At 42.2% G+C, this 21,148-nt stretch overlaps 1 protein-coding gene across 1 annotated transcript; it reads left to right on the top strand.

Annotated features, from left to right (window-relative positions):
- Positions 1 to 147: 147 nt before the first annotated feature.
- LOC310961556 (kinesin-like protein KIF3C) lies at positions 148 to 21,148 on the top strand (the record flags this gene model as incomplete). Its single annotated transcript, XM_083933674.1, has 8 exons — positions 148 to 1,560; positions 14,150 to 14,251; positions 14,423 to 14,545; positions 16,865 to 16,983; positions 17,878 to 17,994; positions 18,520 to 18,628; positions 19,219 to 19,364; positions 21,009 to 21,148. 8 exons carry the CDS (start codon positions 148 to 150, stop codon positions 21,094 to 21,096), a joined length of 2,217 nt encoding a protein of 738 aa, XP_083789800.1. The 3' UTR covers positions 21,097 to 21,148.

The following is a 21,148-nucleotide window of genomic DNA, read 5'->3' as shown; positions in this document are numbered from 1 at the left end:
TCATTAATTATTTAAAAAAAATGGTTACACAATTCCCAGTCAGACAGGAGGCTGATTAAAGGCACCATTAAGATTATTTAGCCTTTTTGGATTTAAATGATTTAAGTCGTTCTTTTGTTGCCGACAACAAGAAACAAGAAACCAGTCATGTCAAAAAATAAGAGCAGCGAGTCTGTGAAGGTGGTAGTTCGATGCCGTCCTTTGAACCGGAAGGAGGAGTCCAACGGGCCTGCAGGGGGCGTAGTGAAGATGGACCTGCGGCTCGGACAGGTGATCCTCAGAAACCCCCGAGCGTCAGCCAGCGAGCCCCAGAAAACATTCACATTTGATGCCGTTTACGACGCAACCTCCAAACAGCGAGATCTGTACGACGAGAGCGTGCGGCCGCTGATAGATTCGGTACTCGCGGGGTTCAACGGCACCATATTTGCGTACGGGCAAACCGGAACTGGGAAGACGTACACCATGCAGGGGGCGTGGTTGGACCCGGAGAAACGGGGCGTGATCCCCAACGCCTTCGATCACATCTTCACCCACATCTCCCGCTCACAGTCCGATAAACAGTACCTGGTGCGGGCGTCCTACCTCGAGATCTATCTGGAGGAAGTTCGGGATCTCCTCGACCCCAACCACGGCAACGCCAGAGCCCTGGAGCTGAGGGAGAGTCCGGAGTCCGGGGTGTACGTGCGCGATCTCACATCGTGCGTGTGCAAGAGCATCAAGGAGATCGAGGAGGTGATGAACGTGGGCAACCAGGCGAGGGCGGTCGGGGCGACGGACATGAACGAACACTCGTCTCGGTCTCACGCCTTGTTCTTGATCACAGTGGAGTGCAGCCAACCCGGACCAGATGGGAGGAAACACATCCGGGTAGGCCGCCTCAACCTGGTGGATCTGGCTGGCAGCGAGCGCCAAGCCAAGACGGGCGTCCAGGGAGAGCGCCTGAAAGAGGCTGCCAAGATCAACCTGTCCTTGTCGGCACTGGGGAACGTGATCTCAGCACTGGCCGATGGCCGTAGCGGCCACGTGCCATACCGGGACTCCAAGCTGACCCGGCTGCTGCAGGACTCTTTGGGCGGGAATGCAAAGACCGTCATGGTTGCCACTTTAGGCCCGGCGCCCCAGCACTACGACGAGACTCTCACCACCCTCCGCTACGCCAACCGGGCCAAGAACATCCAGAACCAGCCCAGAGTCAACGAGGATCCCAAGGACGCTCTGCTGCGCGAGTTCCAAATGGAGATCGCTCGCCTTAGGGCTCAGCTCCACCACAGGAAGTGGAGGAGCAAACAGAAGAAGGAGCAGGTGGACGGCGAGGGCTGGGAGAGAGACGGGGATGAAGAGACGGATGGCGAGGAAGAGGAGGAGGAGGACGAGGTGGAAGCTGGAAATTATGTCAAGCTGGCAGAGCAGCGGTTGGAGAGGGAAAAACAGGACATCAGAGAAGATCAGTTCATGTTGGCTGACGAGAAGCAGAGGCTCCTGGGAGAGAAGGAGAGGATGATGGGAGATCTGAGGAAGGAGCAGGAAGCCACCGAGCAGCTGACCGCCAAGTACAAGGTGAGAGCTCAAACTCGTGGGTCGTTCAGTCATCCCAAACATATAAAATATACATACATGAACAGATTCAAATGTCATGAAAACACAGATTAGGACAAAACTACAAACAAGACAACTACCCAGGATGCTCTCATATTCAATAACAATAATGATGTGAATGAAACTGAAGGTCGTTTAACAGCAAAAATACAAACTTGAGCTTCATTTTCTCAATGAACCAAAAGCTCTCACACACACACACACACACACACATCCAAGTCAGATTAAGGACATGATGTCTGTGGGATTATCATGTGTGATAATCTGATGATCTGTTATCAAGAGACATTACGGGCAGCAACACTGAGAGCTTCATATCTAATTACAGCTCAGTGTGTGCAGATATTAGTGAGAAAGAAACTCTCTACATTAAAGGGGCCTTGAGTAATGTACTTCTCCGTAACGTTGGGGGACTTCTGGAGACGGGTTTAATCTGACTTTTTGTCCTTATTGTGGATCCAGCACTTAAAAAACTGCATCTAAGTTTCCATCTTCAGCCTGACATTTCCTGCACTGATTTGCATCGGTGGATTTGAATTTCCCTAACCAATCACAAGAGATTTCCCCTCCGAGCCTGCTGACGTGTTGTCTGCTAACTTGAATAGGGGTAGAATAATAGACTTTCAAAAATGTTATCAGACTGCATCAATCAGATTCTGACAGTTAAATGAGTCATCTCGCTGAGGTCGTGACGCTCAAATATGTATCTACCATTTTACAGCTGCAACAGCAGCGACCGTACGGTAGCAACGGAGTGGACTACAGCCTGTGACGTAAGCATGTTTAACTAACTTGTTTGTCATTGGACAGTGATGTAAACACACACAGCTTTACAATGTTAGTCCTCTTCCAGGCTGTTCTCATGCATTTGAAAGTAATGCGCACTTATTCGTGATTTTCCACGCATTTATTTTGTGTGTATTCCACGCATTGAAAGCAGAAGTCGTAGTATACGACTTTCACCAGGCGAGCGGGGGTTCGTTTCCTGTTGCCGTATATTTATTATTAAACCAAATCACCAAAAACCTTTTTTCAAATCCTAACCAAGTAGCTTTCCTAATGCCTAACTGTCACTATTTGTAGACTGAAACCGGTCACTTAACGGTAGCTTTGGTGCCTAAATCTTACCAGCACCAAATGCAACCTTTGTGGCCCACTTCCGTCGCCATCTTGCGGTCAACCTTTCACCAAGAAGATATCATACGGATTTGTGTGCAGAATGATATCCTACGAAACTATTCATGAGAATAGGTTGACCGTGGCCTGTTAGCTCATCTTTGTTTTTAACTGCAGAAACCTTGGTTTGATGTCACAACGCTAGACAAATCGGTCACCTCTGTGGAGTGGGCGGAGTCTAAGGTCTCGACCCAGGAGAAGCCGATGCCCTAAGTTACACATCCCCGGCCTTCACATATTCACTCTTATTCATCATTAAACAAAACAACTAAACATATTCACTCTAGACTAAAGAGAAAGACTTTCTTTGGCATACACTTGTGTATTTGGTCCCATTTGAACTGCAATACGTCTGTTCTAGCGGCCTCTTTGGCGGTAAGATGTAACTTTGTTCCTGTGGAAACCGAACAGTGTCAACTGTGTGTCGTCAGTATATTTGTGTTTTTGCTCATTGTGATGTCATTTCTTGGGGTACCTTCAAATGCTTCACATCCCTAAAATCTGTACAACCTAAGCTGAAAGGTTATCATAGTCGTTAAATCATAAAAACAAATTAAAGTATTGAAATTGTGACATTGTGACATTGTTTTCATGAAACGTTACTAAACCACACAAAACAAATTGATCCAAAGTACACACATGAACAAAATATTTCTTAACTCTATAAGTTATCTGAACTATGTACATTTTTTTGTTTTTGAGAATATAAAGGCGTTTTGATCATCTACAATTAAAGTTGTAGTCCGTTAGAATTGAGATACGTTCTTTCTAGCGGCCTCTTTGGTGTTAAGATGTAACTTTGTTCTTTTGGAAACCGAACTGTGTTGGCTGTAGATTGGCAGCTCTCACCTGCAGGGATGCGGTGTGATGCCTTCACATGCTCCACACTGATAGGAGGTCCGAAGAGAGAAGGGCGACGATGTAAAAGGCATTGCTAACTGTGTAGAGCATTTGATTTTAGCGTAGGAAAGTCGCCACAGAAACTCAGACCGTATTTCTCAGCAAAGCAGCAAATACAAACACTTTCCTTGGTGGGTTGTATGATCAATCACCATTGTTTTCACTCACAACTTTAAAACTGAGGTTTTGCAACAGACGTACGACGCCATGACGGGAAAGACAGACGCCTCAGCTTTCTTCTGCTCTCACTGTTATGGTTTTTATTTTAGATAGTTTTATAGAGTATCGTGTAAACATCAAGCGCTCACAGGAGGTCCATTTTTAACAGCTAATCTCTACATAAGAACTAGTTTGTGTGGTGCAGCCTGGTTTAATAAGTGGTTTTTGTGAGTGTTTGTGTCCCTGCTGCCCTTTCTCCAAAGTCAGTCACAGTCTCATATGTCCAGACAGGAACTGGTGACCAATGTAGCTTAAAATGTCAGTGTTCTCTCTCTCTCTTTCTCTCTCTCTCTCTCTCTCTCTCTCTGTCTCTCTCTCTCTCTCTCTCTCACACACACACACACACACACACACACACACACACACACACACACACACACACACACACACACACACACACACACACATAGGCAGCAATCAAAGACTGAGTCAGAGCTGCATTAATGACTTGCTCTGATTCATGGGCATATCCAGTTGATAAGTCAGCCATGCAGAACCACTGAGTGACGACAGTCTATAATAGTGTAGCTGCAGCCTGGACCATCAAACATGAGACACTATCAGTTCACCGAGCTGCAGAGGCTCTGATGTGAGGAAATGAGAGGAGGAAAATACATGTTGAGTGTAGGAACAATAGAAGAGCAGGTGGAGGTTGAATCCCTTCTAATATCCTTTGTTTCCTGTTATCAGTTTAGTTGTTTCTGTGCATTTTGGGAACAGCGTTGTGCTTTAAATTCACTCCCAGAGTGCCTTCAAGAGGTAATATACAGTCTGTGTAGGTGGTAGTGTTATAACAGAGAGAGATTCTCCAGTTTAGAAAAGGTTACAGCTAAACCCATATCTCAAAACACAGCATACATTGTGGCTGCATTATATTCTGGTCTACTGAAGCTGACAAATTGATCGGGTTGCCTCCTTTACAATGGATTTCTTTAATGTAGGGCGGTGCAAAAGGATTGAGATTGACACTGTATATATATGTGCATCTTACTTACCTGTGTTTAACATAAAAAATAATATTTCCGATACATTTGGGTGCAAAATAAGATACCTGCGCCCTCTCTCTTTTTGTCTTTGGTTGAGTCTTTGTCTTCTACCCTTTTTAACATGGAAAAAAATGTTAAAAAAAACATACTGTATATTGCCAATATATCATACTCAGTAATAAAATAACAATTTGTACCCAAAAATGTAACATATATTGCCAAGAAGTAATCTTTTAACAGTGCTAAAATACCTTTGTACCCAGAAATACAGAAATTATTCCTAGAAATCATTTACAACACACTGCTTAAATGCTAAAATGACAACATTAGCTAATGACGGTCCATAGCTGTGTATTTATCTTATGTAATAAATGCACACTACAGCATAGACTGAAAAAACCCATTTCAAAATCCTTCAAATCGTCGGAAATGTTGTTGTGCGTAAGCAGCACTCGTGCCAACCTTCAGTAAACCGTGTACGCGCTCTCTGCCTCTTCTTCAGGTTGTTCTTTGCTCTGAGAGTGAAGGTGGAGTTGTGGGAAAGTCCCAAGAGACGGAGCTAATGCACATCCTGATGCTGTGCCCTTCACTCACGCTGCTTTCATGTATGTTTCTGTCTCTGAGGCGTCTCATATTTCTTCCATCACGTTGTCCTCCAAAAGCGCCGTGGGGCTAACGCTGTTTTGTGCTAAATCGTATATCTTCTGTGATCACACAGAGCAGTTCAGAGTGTCTTTGCTACTGTGTGTGTGTGTGTGTGTGTGTGTGTGTGTGTGTGTGTGTGTGTGTGTGTGTGTGTGTGTGTGTGTGTGTGTGTGTGTGTGTGTGTGTGTGTGTGTGTGTGTGTGTGTGTGTGTGTGTGTGTGTGTGTGTGATGCTGACTGTGTGGCTGCTGAGTGAAGTCAGTGCTGACAATCAGTAAAAGTCCTTCTCGTTCCCCCCTGGAGGAAGATGATTAAGGACAAGAAGTATTTCCTGCCTTCTGATGCATCGGTCGGTTATGTTTGTCAAGCAAGATGCAAGTTGTTTGTTCCAAGATGCAAGCCCGGTGATATTATCTATTTTTCTTGTCAACAAAACCCACAATGAGTAAACAAGATTAGGTAGAAACTTGGTCACTAACCTTGTAAGTGAATTCCTGGATATTAAATGTTGATCTTCAGTGATCCCAGTAATATTTGGTTGTTGTGTGTTAGGGATGCCACGGTTCTTAATATAATGTTGAACTGCACCGTAAGCCACCCACGGTTCAATATGCACTTGTGAACTGAGGTTTTTTGCTCTGTCTGCGCTTTAGAGGAGCACTTGAATGAAACATTCATTCATTCATTCATCTTCAACCGCTTATCCCGGGGTCGGGGTTGCGGGGGGTGCTGGAGCCGATCCCAGCTGACATCGGGCGTGAGGCGGGGTAAACCCTGGACAGGACGCCAGTCTATCACAGGACACATAGAGACGGACAGAGACAGACAACCATTCACACCTATGGGCAATTTTAGAGTCATCAACGAACCTAACACCTGCATGTCTTTGGATTGTGGGAGGAAACCGGAGAACCCGGAGAAAACCCATGTCTACTGAAACAGAACCGAAAGCAAGGAACCAAAACTGCTAACTGTATTGTTGTTCAGAAGTAGCAAATCCCATTACATGGTTAAGCAACGTTTGAGGCAAATAATTGATTTAATGAATTCAACAATATAATCATGCAACATAGTGTTCTGGATTATTCATCTAAAGCCAGACAAACCCAGTCACTAGCAAAGAATGATATGCATTTTACGTTTCAGCAAACCACAGAAACGTTTGCATCTTAACGCTTCTACACCGTTCCCTACTCATCACAGTTTTTGAGGCTCCACAGGTGCAGATTTAAACACATAGTTAATTGTGTGATTTAAAACAAAAAATAGTAATGTTACTTATGTTTAGGCATCAAACCGAGATAGTTAGGTTTAGGGAAGGAATTGTGGTTTGGGTTGAAAGAAGTATGTGTGTTATTTAATTAAGTTTCACTTTGAGATGGGACATGTCACATGTTTTGGTCACAGGTCAGTTTTATGTGATAAAGAAGTGGACAAGGAACCCTTTATGTCCATTTGAAGACTTTAGATCAGTGCTGTTGTCACAATTCAGGCTCTAAAATCAATGTTTGTTGTTTTAAAAAAGGGAGGAATTCTAAATGGATAACTGGTCAAATGTTCGCTCGACGTCACATAATCACATAATATATTACACAATATGCTGCATAACACGTAACAACTTCCTTATTAGTGTCCATGATCCTACAGCATTTACAGTCGAATCGATCATCGTGCCCAGCTTTCCTCTGATTGGCTGACGGGGATATTAGCCCACCAATCACAGCAATGTAGCCTGCAGGTTTTTCCTCTCGCTGCATCAGTTAACCAATGAGAGAGCTGTTGCTAGGCAGAGACAGAGAGAGAGTCAGAGGGGAAACATGAGCTCAGATATAACCAATTATAGATGAAATCAGATTTCTCCTCTTCCCTCTCTCACACCGACACAAACACACACACACACGAACACACATGTAAGTAGGTCAGGAAACAGCCTTGTGAAGCTGCGTTGGGTCAGCTGGTGTTTCTGCAGGGTGCTTTTCGCCAACTGGCCTCCAAGGTGCAGCGCTCCATCTGTGGACTGTTGAAATGTTGGTGCAACTGTTGTTCAGCTGTTGTCTGCTCGGCTGGAGGTTCCCACCAGCTTCAGTCACAGCTTTGGAAGCAGAAGTACTCAGTGGGACCCGACCCATATTGGATCTTTGAGAGAGAGTTTAGAGTCAGAGTCAGTGTGGAGAGCTTCTCTGCTGCATCCGACCCTCCGGTGGACTATTCTTAGACCCACTTTTCTGGGTCAAAACTGTTAACGTCTCACTTCTTCTGTCTCTTCTGTCTTTTTTTAAAAATAGTATCTGTTGGTCCTGATAGATTTTCACCTCACTAACTTTAAAATACAGTGATTTGCTTCTTCATCTCACTTTCTCTTGGTTTATCTGTTTCTCTACCTGCTTTTATGTCTCATTTAAACTCTGATATGTGTTGTTCATTAGAGACGTTTTACTTTCCCTCAACCTGCCTCGTCTACTATACTTTGTTTAGGGATTTTCAGCTTTTCCAGGAATGGATTTTCCCCCCAGAGAAACAGCACAGTAAAAAATAGGACATCTTAATGCATCTTAAATTAAATGTCTGAGGCAAAACTGGTTTAAAAAAATGCAAATTTGGGTCAGACTGTAGAGTTTGAAGCCTAATTTATGGTAGCAGGAAAATTATATTTGTAGCTTATAAAAATAAATAATTCCTCCATGGCAAGTTGCCCAGACAAAGTGTGTGTGGGAAACATTTGGCTATTTATCCGATTTGTTTGATCTTTTTTGTAAGACGCTGAACACAAATTGTCTGGCTTTACAGCAAACAGGAGGATAATTGAATCCTGTCAGATGAAAAACTATTACTTTTACTATTCTGTGTCTATATATTTACTATTTTTTTTTATCATGAATGTCTTTGCTGTCTTTTGTGTTTGGAGGAAATTGCATTAAAGCCTTTTCTACATCCTGCCAGCTGAAGTTCAGAGCGTATGGTCGACAACAGTGACACTCACAGACCCACACATACATACGCGCACGTACACACTCTGTTTCTACATATCAGCTTTCTGCAACATACAGTAGATGTGCATTCAAGCATGCTGAATGTGTACACACACACACACACACACACACACACACACACGTACCACGTCATGGATAGAATGACTATTTCCTGTTTATAAAACTGACTTCCTGTCTAATTAGAGGAGGAAAAGGTCTGGATGGAGAGGGAGAGGCCTGTGTGCGTGTGTGTGTGTGTTTGTGTGTGTGTGTGTGTTTGTGTGTGTGTGTGTGTGTGTGTTGAACAGTAAGAGCTCATCGCTGCTCTCCATCTCTCAGCGTTGAAGGCTGCATCGTTGAAATATTGATGAATCAACTCTCTGTGTGTTTGTGATGTGATCAGTGGAGAAAACACACCCTCCCCTGTCTCTCATACAAACAGACACAGACACACACAGAAACGTCTGCATGTAAAAATACATATATATATGTTTATCTTGGATGGATGAGAGATGTAACCACTGAAGCTTCATAAAATATACAACACAATTAGTAAGCCTTGGAATAATTAATTTAACCATTTTTTACAAGCTGGGTAAAGACTTTTAAGTGCAAAATTAATCAAAACGGACCTTTGTGTTAAAGAGTACTCAATGCTCTTCGTCTTTTTAATTCCACAGATTCTTCTTCCTTGTCTGGCGTCTATATTACCATGAATGCAACGGCATCAGTTAGTGCTTTCCAAAAGCATGCACAAAGAAAATCGCTGTCCGATCTGGCCCCGCTATGGTTAATAGAGTAGAAATGAAGTCATTGTAGTAAAACGGGAACATGAACTTTGACTTCATGCTTTGAGGAAAAATAGTTCTCTGATTTTTGCATGTGTGTCCTCAGTTTCATTCTGGCGGGACAAAAGGATGTGTTTCCGGGTTCATTCTGGTCTTACGTTGTGGCCGACTGAGCGTGTTTGGATGCAGGAGATGACCGACAGAGAGTGAATGGTAAAAAAGATTTGAGGCTTTAAGTTGTGGCTTCTTAAGTGGTTTTTGCATCGACCAGGACTGATGTGAACCAGATGACCTTTGTTCTTCTACGTCTGTCTTTCATGTTCAGTTTCATTTTACTTCTTCTTCTTCTTCTTCTGTGTCTCTGTCTCTTCCCAGTAAGCTTCCTGTCTCTCTGCTGCACACACAAGAGCTGCAGTGGTCACATTGTATTTATAACCTGGTCGCTCCCAGCCGGCTCAATATGCAACACTTCCCATTCTCTTCCCTTTTCCATCAGGAAGTGGATCAGTCACAGCACACTTATGGGCAGATTATACACACACTCACAAATATGCAGGCGAACACACACACACACACACACACACACACACACACACACACACACACACACACACACACACACACACACACACACACACATTGTAAGATATAAAATCAGAGTTATTGATGGAGCATTTGAGAAACAAAAATGATTTCTGAGCCTGCAGAGGACAGATATGTAGATACAAGAAGGTTTAGAATGACATTATAAAGAAACTGAAGCTCTACTGTGTGTGTGTGTGTGTGTGTGTGTGTGTGTGTGTGTGTGTGTGTGTGTGTGTGTGTGTGTGTGTGTGTGTGTGTGTGTGTGTGTGTCTGTGTGTGTGTGTGTGTGTGTGTGTGTGTGTTTGTGTGTGTGTGTGTGTGTGTGTGTGTGTGTGCCTGGAATGACTCAAATGACAAGTGATTCATCTCTGGTCGAAGGTCATTCGGACCGTTTACTGAGTCATCGCTCCTCCTCCTCCTCCTCCTCATGTCATCTTTTCATCTTCACCTCTGTTTCATCAGCTCAGATGTGAAAAGGCTGCTCTACCTGAACATTAAAAACATGAGTCTGTCGCTGGAGCCAGTGACTCCATGACTGCGGTGAATTAACTTGAATTAACGTGAACTCAATTGTGAAACAAAGCAGGATAACATCTGAGATTTAACGTTCATTTTTTACCTTGGAAACGAAATAATCTTGCCACGTGGTACATTTAGTAGCTGTTTAGAGCTTTCAATCTTATGACATGATCTTCCTCAGTGGAGTTTACCATGAAAATATACGTTACTGCCGAAATACACATGCAAAGCGGAGCAAAGCCCATCCGATATAATCAATTAAAGCTGTTACACGGACCACAGGGAGCTGCTGTCAGCTCTATTTTTATGCAGCTGGTTGTATAATTTCCATCTATGCACAGCTACCAATGTTTAAATACCTCACTGTACCAATGTAAGGCTGCAGAGCAACCATGTGAGTGTTTTTAAATTTCACATCAAACAAAACAGTGTGCATCCATGATCCGGGAGCTGAAACGACCCATTTAATCAATTCAGTAAAGCAAGATGCTCAACTCTTCCTAAACCTTATTTAGGAAGAAAATAAACCATTGCATTGTTGATTAGTTTTCAGGATAACCAGGGGATTTGCATGCAGGGCAACAAAACACTGTTTGGTTTTAATTGGATGTTGCTGCATTTGTGAATTGGTGTCATTGGTGTTTTGACACAGTTTCATGAACCCAGTGGATCTACTGAAGTTGAAACATGAATATGCATTTTCTTTACTAGATAATAGTGCAATGTACTGTATGTGCCTGGTTAAATGTAAAGTGTCGAGTTGTCCGTTTAAAGTCATAAAATCCTGCATGTAAAAGATTCATCAGGCCAGACTATCGGGGGGAAGAGACATGGGCATGCATGAGGGAAAACCTGTGACATGAATAAGCCCTTTAATGAAGCTGAAAGAATATGACAAAACACAAAGAGCAGCAAACCACACACACACACACACACACACACACACACACACACAGGAGAAAAACACAGCTCAAACAAAGAGTCTTTCTGTAAAGACCTGCTGCAGACGCATCTTCTCTGAAGGACTCCACTGTACTCTGCATGAGTCTGAGTCTGTGTGTGTGTGTGTGTGTGTGTGTGTGTTCGTAATAAAGAATGTATAGGCTTCACACAGTTGACACACACACACGCACACACATTCTTTTTGTATAAAGTCCTGAGACTGGAATGTGGTCAATACAAAATGGCCGTGGCCCCTGTTTGCCCTTCGCTGGCCCCTTTTTTCTCTCTTTTTTTTTAAACAGATTTTCTCCATATCCTGTTTCTTGTCCCTCATTCCTTCTTTTTCTCTACCTTAACTTTAGATTCCTGCCCTCAGGACATACAGTATATATACGTTTATATATATATCATGTGTGTGTGTGTGTGTAATTCACCGTCATGACAGATTGCATCACGGTGACCTCAGGCATTTAATCTCCATGGTTACCCGAGGCATTAAAATGATAATGATTCTTCATCAGAGTTAAAGGGATACTTCTGTTTTTTTAAAGCTGCAGTCGGCAAGATTTGTTTCAACATATTCACTGAAATCAACACTATGCTTTGATAGAACAACATAAATCAGCAGGTTTTAGAAAAAAACTCGCCTCTACGTGCCTGTTGTTTGTTTTGCTGTGTCATCCTGTCCACTCAGCACAGTTCACAGTTCGTGCACACGTCCACAGATCCCCCCTCCCCGTTTGCGCATGTTACAATATCACATGCACACGCCTCAAGCTAGGCACACGCTAAATGAGGTAAGCAACGCTATCTATGAGTAAGTTAGCCAGCCTACCTCTGTGTAGCTTGTACTATCCTTTTGATCGATGCTGAAGAGACGAGCGCGTTCACAGTTATCTGGTGCACACGCACTGACGAGCACTTGATGGGAAGGAGCTGAGGGTGGTGGGGGAGGGGCGTGAGAGTTGTAAACATTTGAAATTTGAGTTAACTCGATCTGCCAAACTTGCCGACTGCAGCTTTAAGTTGGGTTGTGTGACATAAGTTTAAGTGTACGCTATATTGAGAATATTTTCTCCGCTTTATCTTGGTGTCACAGTCCTTTCCTCTGGCACTACATTGTGTCAATGTATTTCTACGCATAACTGCCACAAATGACATTTATTTAACTGAATATGAAAAATTATTACAAACATTCATTCATAGCTGTGGTTTTTGAGCAGGTGAAATGAATTGGAACAATATATCATTATTTGACATCTCCTAATAATTCTAATACTCTGCCTGTTTTCCCTTAATAAAGGTTACTGCTTATAAAAGGAAAAAGAAGAGAATAGAATAAAAAGCCTTTATTGTCATTGCAAAATACAACTAAATATGGAGTGCTACTCATGATGCTATTTAAAATTCATATATTAAAATAATTTGCACACATTTTAATCCAAGTGAGATCAGTAAATGAGTTAACAATCATCATATAAATAATATAAATGAATATGAAAGTGCTTTAATGGATGATATTGAACATGATATGTAATTAATCAGATTCATTTTGCATGTTTGAGCCGTGTTGACTTGACTTGGATTTTACTTGACCCTAAATGACTTAAGTCACGTGTTTACTCGGTTGAGACTAAATGGCGCGAAATTACACAAAAACAAACAAAAAAAAGGGCGTTGGTGGCACTAAATGAAAAGTCAGGAGATCGCTAAAGTCATGCGACTCCGTCCTCTGCAGGACGTTCGTGTCCGTGCAAAACATCAGAAGCTTTTCAACGTGATTCATGTGTGAAGTCCGAGGCGCTACAGAGTTTTAGTCGAGCTCAGCTGGTTGTGGGATGGTGTCATCGTGGATGTTAAACTGACACGTCCAGCTCCGTCTGCTTCATCAGCACAATGTCTACTCCAACACACACACACACACACACACACACACTGTATTTCAGCGGGATTTAGGATTTTATCAGGATCCTCATTAAATGATTCAGAACATCAGATAATCTGGCGTCCACGCAAACCATTAAACATGACAATATCTAAGACATTTACAGTCATAACAACCAAATTATGTTAGAATCACAATATCAGAATATAGCTAACAACAACTTAATCTTATAAACAGTATACTAAAGAAAGAAAGAAAAAAAATGTGTTTACAGGCGTGTGTGAGGTCGATCCATCATCTACAAACCGTTTGTCCCATGTGTCGCGGGGGGGCTGGAACCGATCCCCGCTGACATTGGGCGTGAGGCAGGGTACACCCTGGACAGGACAGTGTTTCTGAGGTGTTCTTTTTAAGACACTGATATAGTGTCAGCCAAAATTACAAGTAAAAATCTGAAAAAGAACTTGATTCAAATTAATGTAAACATATTAAAACACCTTAAAATCTATTTATCTTGTCAATTAAAACTGAAGAATTACGTTATCTTGTAACATTGTGAATTTTTTCCTCTAAATTATGACTTTTCTTGTAAAATAGTTTTTTTTTCTCTAAATATTTAACTTTACTCTCCAAATCTTCTTTTTCCCTACTCTTCAAAACCTTTGCTGACACCAATTCGCACTGTGATATAAAGTAGTTAAGAACATACAGAAGCTGCATTTACACTTGACAGGTTTTTGTTTTTTAGCATTGGTATCTTTATAAAGTACGAAGTATAAATAAAGATTATGTATTTAAATGATTTCTTGAAATGCAGAAGCAGATTTTGAGCGAGCAGGTAAAGCTTCACTGTGCAGCTTATTTCATGGCCACAGCGACGCAAGTTAAGGTTCTTCTTTATTTGTAAATATGAATCCAAATGTTCTGCTTTTCTCAGGCGATGGAGAGCAAACTGCTGGTTGGTGGAAAGAACATCATCGATCACACCAACGAGCAGCAGAAGATGCTGGAGGGGAAAAGGCACGAGATCGCTGAGCAGGTAAACCTGTGTGTTTTGACAGATATAAACACTTTAGGCAGTATCTGAGGCATGTCCGATTGAATTATCGGTATTAGAAAACAACTGCGGTTTCCAGCAACAGAGTGAAGGTAAATCTGTTGAAAAAAAACAGAAACAACAGCAAGGTGACGTGTCAATGAATGCTTTCAGACGCGCAGTGAGAGGGAGATACAGCAGCAGATGTTGGTCCAGGACGAAGAGACGGTGGAGCTGAGAGAGACGTTCACTTCTCTGCAGCAGGAGGTGGAGGCCAAGACCAAGAAACTCAAGAAGGTGAACAACAACAAGTGCTTTTACATCTACGTATAAAAGAATCATGTATATTTACAAATGCAACAGAGGGCGCACAGATGTACATGCACACACACACACACACACACACACACACACACACACACACACACACACACACCTTCTTCTTTTTGTTCCTAATGTCAGTATATCCCTCTTCACCCCTCTATGACCCCTGACCTGGATCCTAATGACCCCCTGCCTCGGACACACTCTTAAATCTCAGTACCTCAAGGTTTGTCCTGCCGTCCCCCTCTCGTCTTTGCTGGACCTTTTCCCTCCGCTCCCTCACTCCCTCTTGCCTCTTCATGCTTCCGATGCTAACCTTTTCTCAAACTGTTCCCTTTCCTCGTCAAATTGCTCAGGATCTGCCACTAAATGCCTCCGTTTTTGCAAAGCCTAAAACAACACTCCGGACCTTGTGAACACCCCTCCCCTTCCCCCGACTCTTCTCACTTCCCGATCCGTTTTTGCACGGCCAGCAGGACTAACCCCAAGTGTGTGTGTGTGTGTGTGTTTGGATGACAATGTGATTAATGATCCTGTGTTGATCTTTGCTCCCTTGATGCCCTTACGTGTGCCATGTTCCCCTCTCGCTGCATAGTGCCATCTCTGTGAGGAAAAGCAGGAGGGTAAAGATCATTAGAGCTCAGAGATGAGTGAAACTTTTAGGTTTAGACGATCAACTGTGAAAAACTTGTCGACAGGAGTGTAGATGATAATCGGGGTCCTTTTTTCACTGAAAGTTGGACTGATTGTGTTTTCAATGCTGTAGGAGATTGTGTCGATAGTAAAAACAACATAAAAGACACCCTGTGGAGTGTTTTGACCACTAGTAGTGCTCTAGAGTGCTTTAGGAATCAGTCCTAAAACATGGAAATTAGTTAGCATTTTTGCCCTTCTAGGTCCTTTATCTCAATGTTTTTTTATGGTTTGTTGCCTGAAATAAGGTCTGTGGTAAACACAAGTCCGAGAAATTTCACCCTGCTTGTGTTTGTAAAAACGCTACAGGGGACAACGTCATCACGCCGAGCACACACAATCAGTTGGAAGCAGGTGACGTTGAAGACGCTCAACTGTCCGTGGTGTAGTTTGATTGTAGCCTTTGAAAGCTCTAAAACTGGTGTTTCTTTGTGATTATCTCCTTGGACAAAACCTAAATCTTTTTTACTGCAGTAATCTAAAATCCTTTGATGAATAAATGGATTTTGGTCAAGTGAACCAGTGTGATGTTAACATCTGAGTTGGAAACAAAAGTGCGCCTCCCTGAGCAGTGTTTATTTGAGTAATGCACCAGAAAACACAGTGAGGTGAGAGTTGAAGCTATTAAACATGGATGTAAACAAAAGATGTGCTTTATGAGGAAGGAAATGCATACAACACGTTTCTATACCTTGAGGATGCACACAATGTGTTTTGGTCAGAAACACTGAATGCAAACAGAAGGATTTGACAAGTATTTTACAAGAAAGCTTCGCAGGACACCTTTCTTCAACATCGGTACCTTCAATACAACATCTAGCAAACCTGCTGCTCACCTGATCTCTATCACAGCGAATTTAAAACAGCAGTTGCACAGAAAAAGTCTCTTTTGTAGATGTGAAACAATGTGAGCTTTCCCATCACTGCTCTGTTTTATAAAGTGAATGAGAGAAACGAAAAGCAGCTACAGTTGAAATGTCATGCAAACCTACGCTGTCGCTCTCTGTCACTGAGTTTAAGCCTTTGAATTAGTCTTTTTTTAAGACTACAAGAAGGAAATGCTTTTGACAACAGTTACACTCATATTTTCCTTTTCAGTCTCGCAGTCTGAACGCAGCAGAGAATTTCCCTTCAGTAATGTAGCATCATGAACATATGCACTGGAATATTTTTTGGATTATTTTAAGCAATTTTTTCCACATCACTGGATGTTTGTGACCGGCTCCTTTTTACTCATCAGATTTAAATTTTTTTGTTTCTTCGCGGCTGCAAAAGCAAATGAAGCGCAGCGTCACCTCTCAGGCTAACTGCAGTCAGGATTAGCCTACTTGTTTTAAAGCCGGTGCAGTCAAAGCATGAAATAGAGCGAAAGCTCAGCGATGCAGGAGGGAGAGAGGGAGAGACAGGGAGAGAGGTCTGCCGCGTTGCCATGCTCCTATTGGCTGTCCATTTCTCCAGACACCAGTGCCTCCAGTGCTGTTGCTACGGGCAACCAAGCTACAGTTCATCAGCGGCTGGATTGCACTGGGCGATATCTCTTCTCCTCACTCTCTCTCTCTCTTTCTCTCTCTCTCTGTTTCTCTTTCTCTCTGCTCGTAGCTGTACGCCAAGCTTCAGTGCATCAAAGCGGAGATCCAGGACGTGAACGACGAGCACGTGAGGAGCCGTCAGGAGCTGGAACAAACTCAGAACGAGCTCACTAGAGAGCTCAAGTTCAAGTGAGTCGAAACTAAACGTGCAGAAGAGTTCAGCAAACACATCACATATGTACACGCTTCATGGGAATGTCGTTAGTGCAAACACAGAGCGATGCTGAGAGAAAGAAAGTGTTAAAATAATGGATAAAAGAGACGAAGTCAAATACAAAACTCAAATGAGACCAGTATATACAACAACTGTTTTGGTGTCTGATGAGCCCTTAAACTTGAACCTGTCCCTCAAATGTTCATTGATCAGAAACATCAGTCAAAATCAAGAGAAGAAGAACATATGTTTACTTCTAAGACGTCAGTTTGGGCAAAGTTTATCAAACCTTCTTCCATTTGCACGAGGGAAACGAATGAGAAACATGCGAACCAAACATGTTCATGTTTTTTTATTATTTTATTTCCATAACATTCCAGTTGACTCATTTTGGTGTTAATTTACTGTTTGTGCACCTTTGCATGCAACTATATATAGCCTAATATGCTTTATCGTGTTTGCCAAATTGCTAATAAATGATGCAAACTGTTTCAGTTCACATGTGAATTTAACTTTTTTAATGTGAAAGATTGCATTTCACTGGTGCTTTTTTTTTGCAATGCCTCATAAATAGCGTTTTGTTCAAACAGGATACACTATATGTACATATACATATATATATATACATATATATACGATATATGCAGTATATCTAAGTGTTTATTGTCTCTGTGTAAAGCAATTCTTTTTTCATCATATTCTGAGGTAAAATATAATCTAGAGGAGGCTCTTAACATGCAAAACCATCAATTTATTTTATGTCCAAACAAAGACAGAAGTGTGAGAATAAAAGAAAAAGAGTGCACAGTTCAGACACCATGCAACTCCACAGTACTGTAAATATAAAGCTGTCTGTTGTGCACATGCAGGTATCTGATCATAGAGAACTTCATCCCTCCAGAGGAGAAGAACAAGATCATGAACAGACTAACCTTTGACCCCGAGGAAGATCAGTGGAAGTTTCAGCCTCTTGTTCCTGCAGAAAGGTCAGTGGAGACGTTGGGAACTCAACAAACTCAAAAATGTGTTTAATCTCCGTCAGGGTTCACAACCTTTGACCTTCCTGCTCTCTGTGTCACTTAAACACCTATTTACATGTTGGCTGTTTTAATTTAGCCACTTTAATAATATAATATAATATATAATATAATTATCTACATTTAGAGGAAGGAATTTATATATATGTAATAAGTGTAATTAGTAAGTAATAAGTGTGTGTGTGTATATATATATACACACCTATACTTATATACGTCCTTCTACTTCTTTTAAGACAAAGATTTCATTTGTTTATGAGAAATGTATCACTAAGTTGTGTCAAAGTTTATCGTTCATTTAATTTCTATCTTTCTTGTAGTTGTTTGCTTTGATGTTCAAAATACAATAGATAGAAAGAAAGAAAAGAAAGAAAAACACAAAGAGAAATAAATCTCTCATTTCTTTAATAGAGGAGCTTCTCAAAGACGCATTTTGTTTCTCAATGATTTCCTCTCGTCTCTTCTTCTACTCAGTAAATCCTCGCAGATGAAGAAAAGGCCAGCATCTGCGGTCGGATACAAACGACCAATCAGCCAGTATGCCAGGGTTGCCATAGCGATGGGAGCTCACTCCAGATACAGGGTAGGTGTGTGTGTGTGTGTGTGTGTGCGTGCGTGTGTGTGTGTGCGCGTGTGTGTGCGTGTGTGTGCGTGTGTGTGTGTGTGTGTGTGTGTGTGTGTGATGCAACTGACTGGATGTGATCACCTGCTGCGGTTAATAAAATATTTGTGTGTGCTGATGAAGAAGATAATTAAAGTAAAAAATTCCACCAGAAATTAAACAATTTAGTATAAAAATATGACCTTCTGTAGGCCGGATTTCATTTAAGGGTTAAGTGGAGGATTATTTGTGTAAAATTCCTTTAATAAGGATCTGATCCAGATGATCCAGAACAGCAAAAGCTTCACCGCATTTAATCTTTACCCTGAACAGAAAGGATTAGAAACTTCTATACTCCGGTGCAAGAGCGTGCAAAGCCTCGTACTGTAAGTGATCTGCAGCCAGTTAAATTGTGTGTGTGTGTGTGTGTGTGTGTGTGTGTGTGTGTGTGTGTGTGTGTGTGTGTGTGTGTGTGTGTGTGTGTGTGTGTGTGTGTGTGTGTGTGTGTGTGTGTGTGTGTGTGTGTGTGTGTGTGTGTGTGTTTGTGTGTGTGCGTACGTGCGTCTGTGCAGGCTGAGAACATCATGTTTCTGGAGCTCGACGTGACTCCTCCAAACACAGCCTCGCTGGATCGTTCAGCGGAGTCGGAGTCGAACCAAAGTCACTCTCTGGACAACTCGCCCACCAAAGACAGAGGCGTCCGGAAGTCTCGCTCCTGGTAAGCCTGGAAAAAGAACATCGCCGCCTCCCTCCAAAGTCCCACCCTCTTTCCCTGCCTAACCTCTGACTCCTCCCCCGACGCTTGCAGTGAGAAGATAAACAGCGCAAGTGAAATAGCTGGTTTGTTTCATAGACTATATAAAAAATGGACATAGCCTCTCCGTCGAGGTCCGTTCTTTCAACTTGATCCAATCATCCTCACCTACGGGAGTCCCCATCTTGTCTGAGTTTGACTCCTCCTCATTTCCTCTTACCAAAAAAGGACATGTATGTGACGTTGGGGGGAGGGAGATACGTCCATATGGCTGACGTATACCTCTGAGAAGAAGTGACGGCCAGCAACTCGCTGTCACTCAAGAGGCCACGCCCCTAATTATTCATAAACTTTAACCTCCAATACAAAAAAATTCACCCTCCTCAGTGTTGTCATGGAGATATGACCTAAACATACAGACTAGAATGTTTTTTTGTACCAGGCCTTAAACAGGTTTAATGATGCTGTGAAAACAGCCTGTTTAACATGGGGGTTAATGACAAGCTGCTCTGTTATGAAACCTGCCCCTAGTGGACACTCAGAGAACTGACGCTTTTGACACATCTGTATTGGATGAACCAGGACGTCGCTGTGGTGGGGGCTTGGTTTGTTTACACTACCGGTGACTCTGACGCTAACGCTAATGTTCCTTGCACAAATAGCATAGTATTACAGAACTATAGTATAGTGATAACTGATTATCACATGTAATGCTGCGTTCTAGGATTAGGCAAACTAAGAGTACCTGTGCAGCAGAAACTCTGCGACCATCTCATCTCTTTTAAGCTCACGATGAAGCTGCATTAGCCTCCTCCATCGCTGGAAAGCAGAGCCCATGTTGACTCGCTTTTCGTCTCTTGGCACATCAGTTCTTCGCCGTTCCTTGCTCTCTTTCACAGACCGCTCTACCGGCAGAGAGGCGCGCTGGAAGGGCCGCTGCGATGAGACAGGCAGGAAGCTCTGCCTGTCTCATCGCTGATTGGTCAGACTTTTATCGGAAGTATATGAGATTTGAATATTGATAAGTTTCAACACCTGGTGGATTTTTTTTCACATTTTAGTCTGCCATACTTTTATTGGGAGCATTTTAAAATCACAAAAGAAAAGTATAAAAGTGCCAGAAAGTTAATAGCTTTAATTGTTTAAAAGGCGGCTTTCTTTGACTTTTTTGACTTTTTTTTCTTTATTAAGGTTGTTGTGTTTGCATCTTTGCTCAAAAGTCAGCAGCCTGGTCGCCAGAAAATAGGTTGCCCTGTACTGTTGTATTTGTTCACCCTACTTTAAATGACTTGTTTGTTTTTTGTATTATCCATTTATTCATCCATAATGATTTTTGGTAACCATTGACATGAGTTAGTCTTTATTTTGTTTGTGATGAACCTGCTTTAACTGTACCAGACAAGTGTAAATGGTTTAGAGTCGATGCATCTCTGAATTGGATTATTGAGGATTAGCCACACCCTCCGCAGGACGTCCTAATCTGATGGTTTATCTCCCATTTTCTCAGCAGCCTGTTAATCTCAATGAAGGATGATCTCATTAACCTAAGATTACACATTATCCATATGTTGATTTAAATTTCTACTATTTCTGTTCTTTTTTTTGCAGGTGCCAGACCCCCAAATCCATCCCTTCCTCTTCTTCTAACGTTTCCCTGGCATCCTGTCACACTGCCACACCCATGACGGCGCAGTAAAAGCTTTAGCGAAGAGGATGCTTTTTTATTATTATTATTTATTTTATTCCTC

This window comes from Echiichthys vipera, assembly GCF_963691815.1.
Source record: "Echiichthys vipera genome assembly, chromosome: 19".
NCBI lineage: Eukaryota > Metazoa > Chordata > Actinopteri > Perciformes > Trachinidae > Echiichthys > Echiichthys vipera.
Note: the sequence above shows the minus strand (reverse complement) of the source record. Positions and strands in the feature narration are given on the sequence as shown.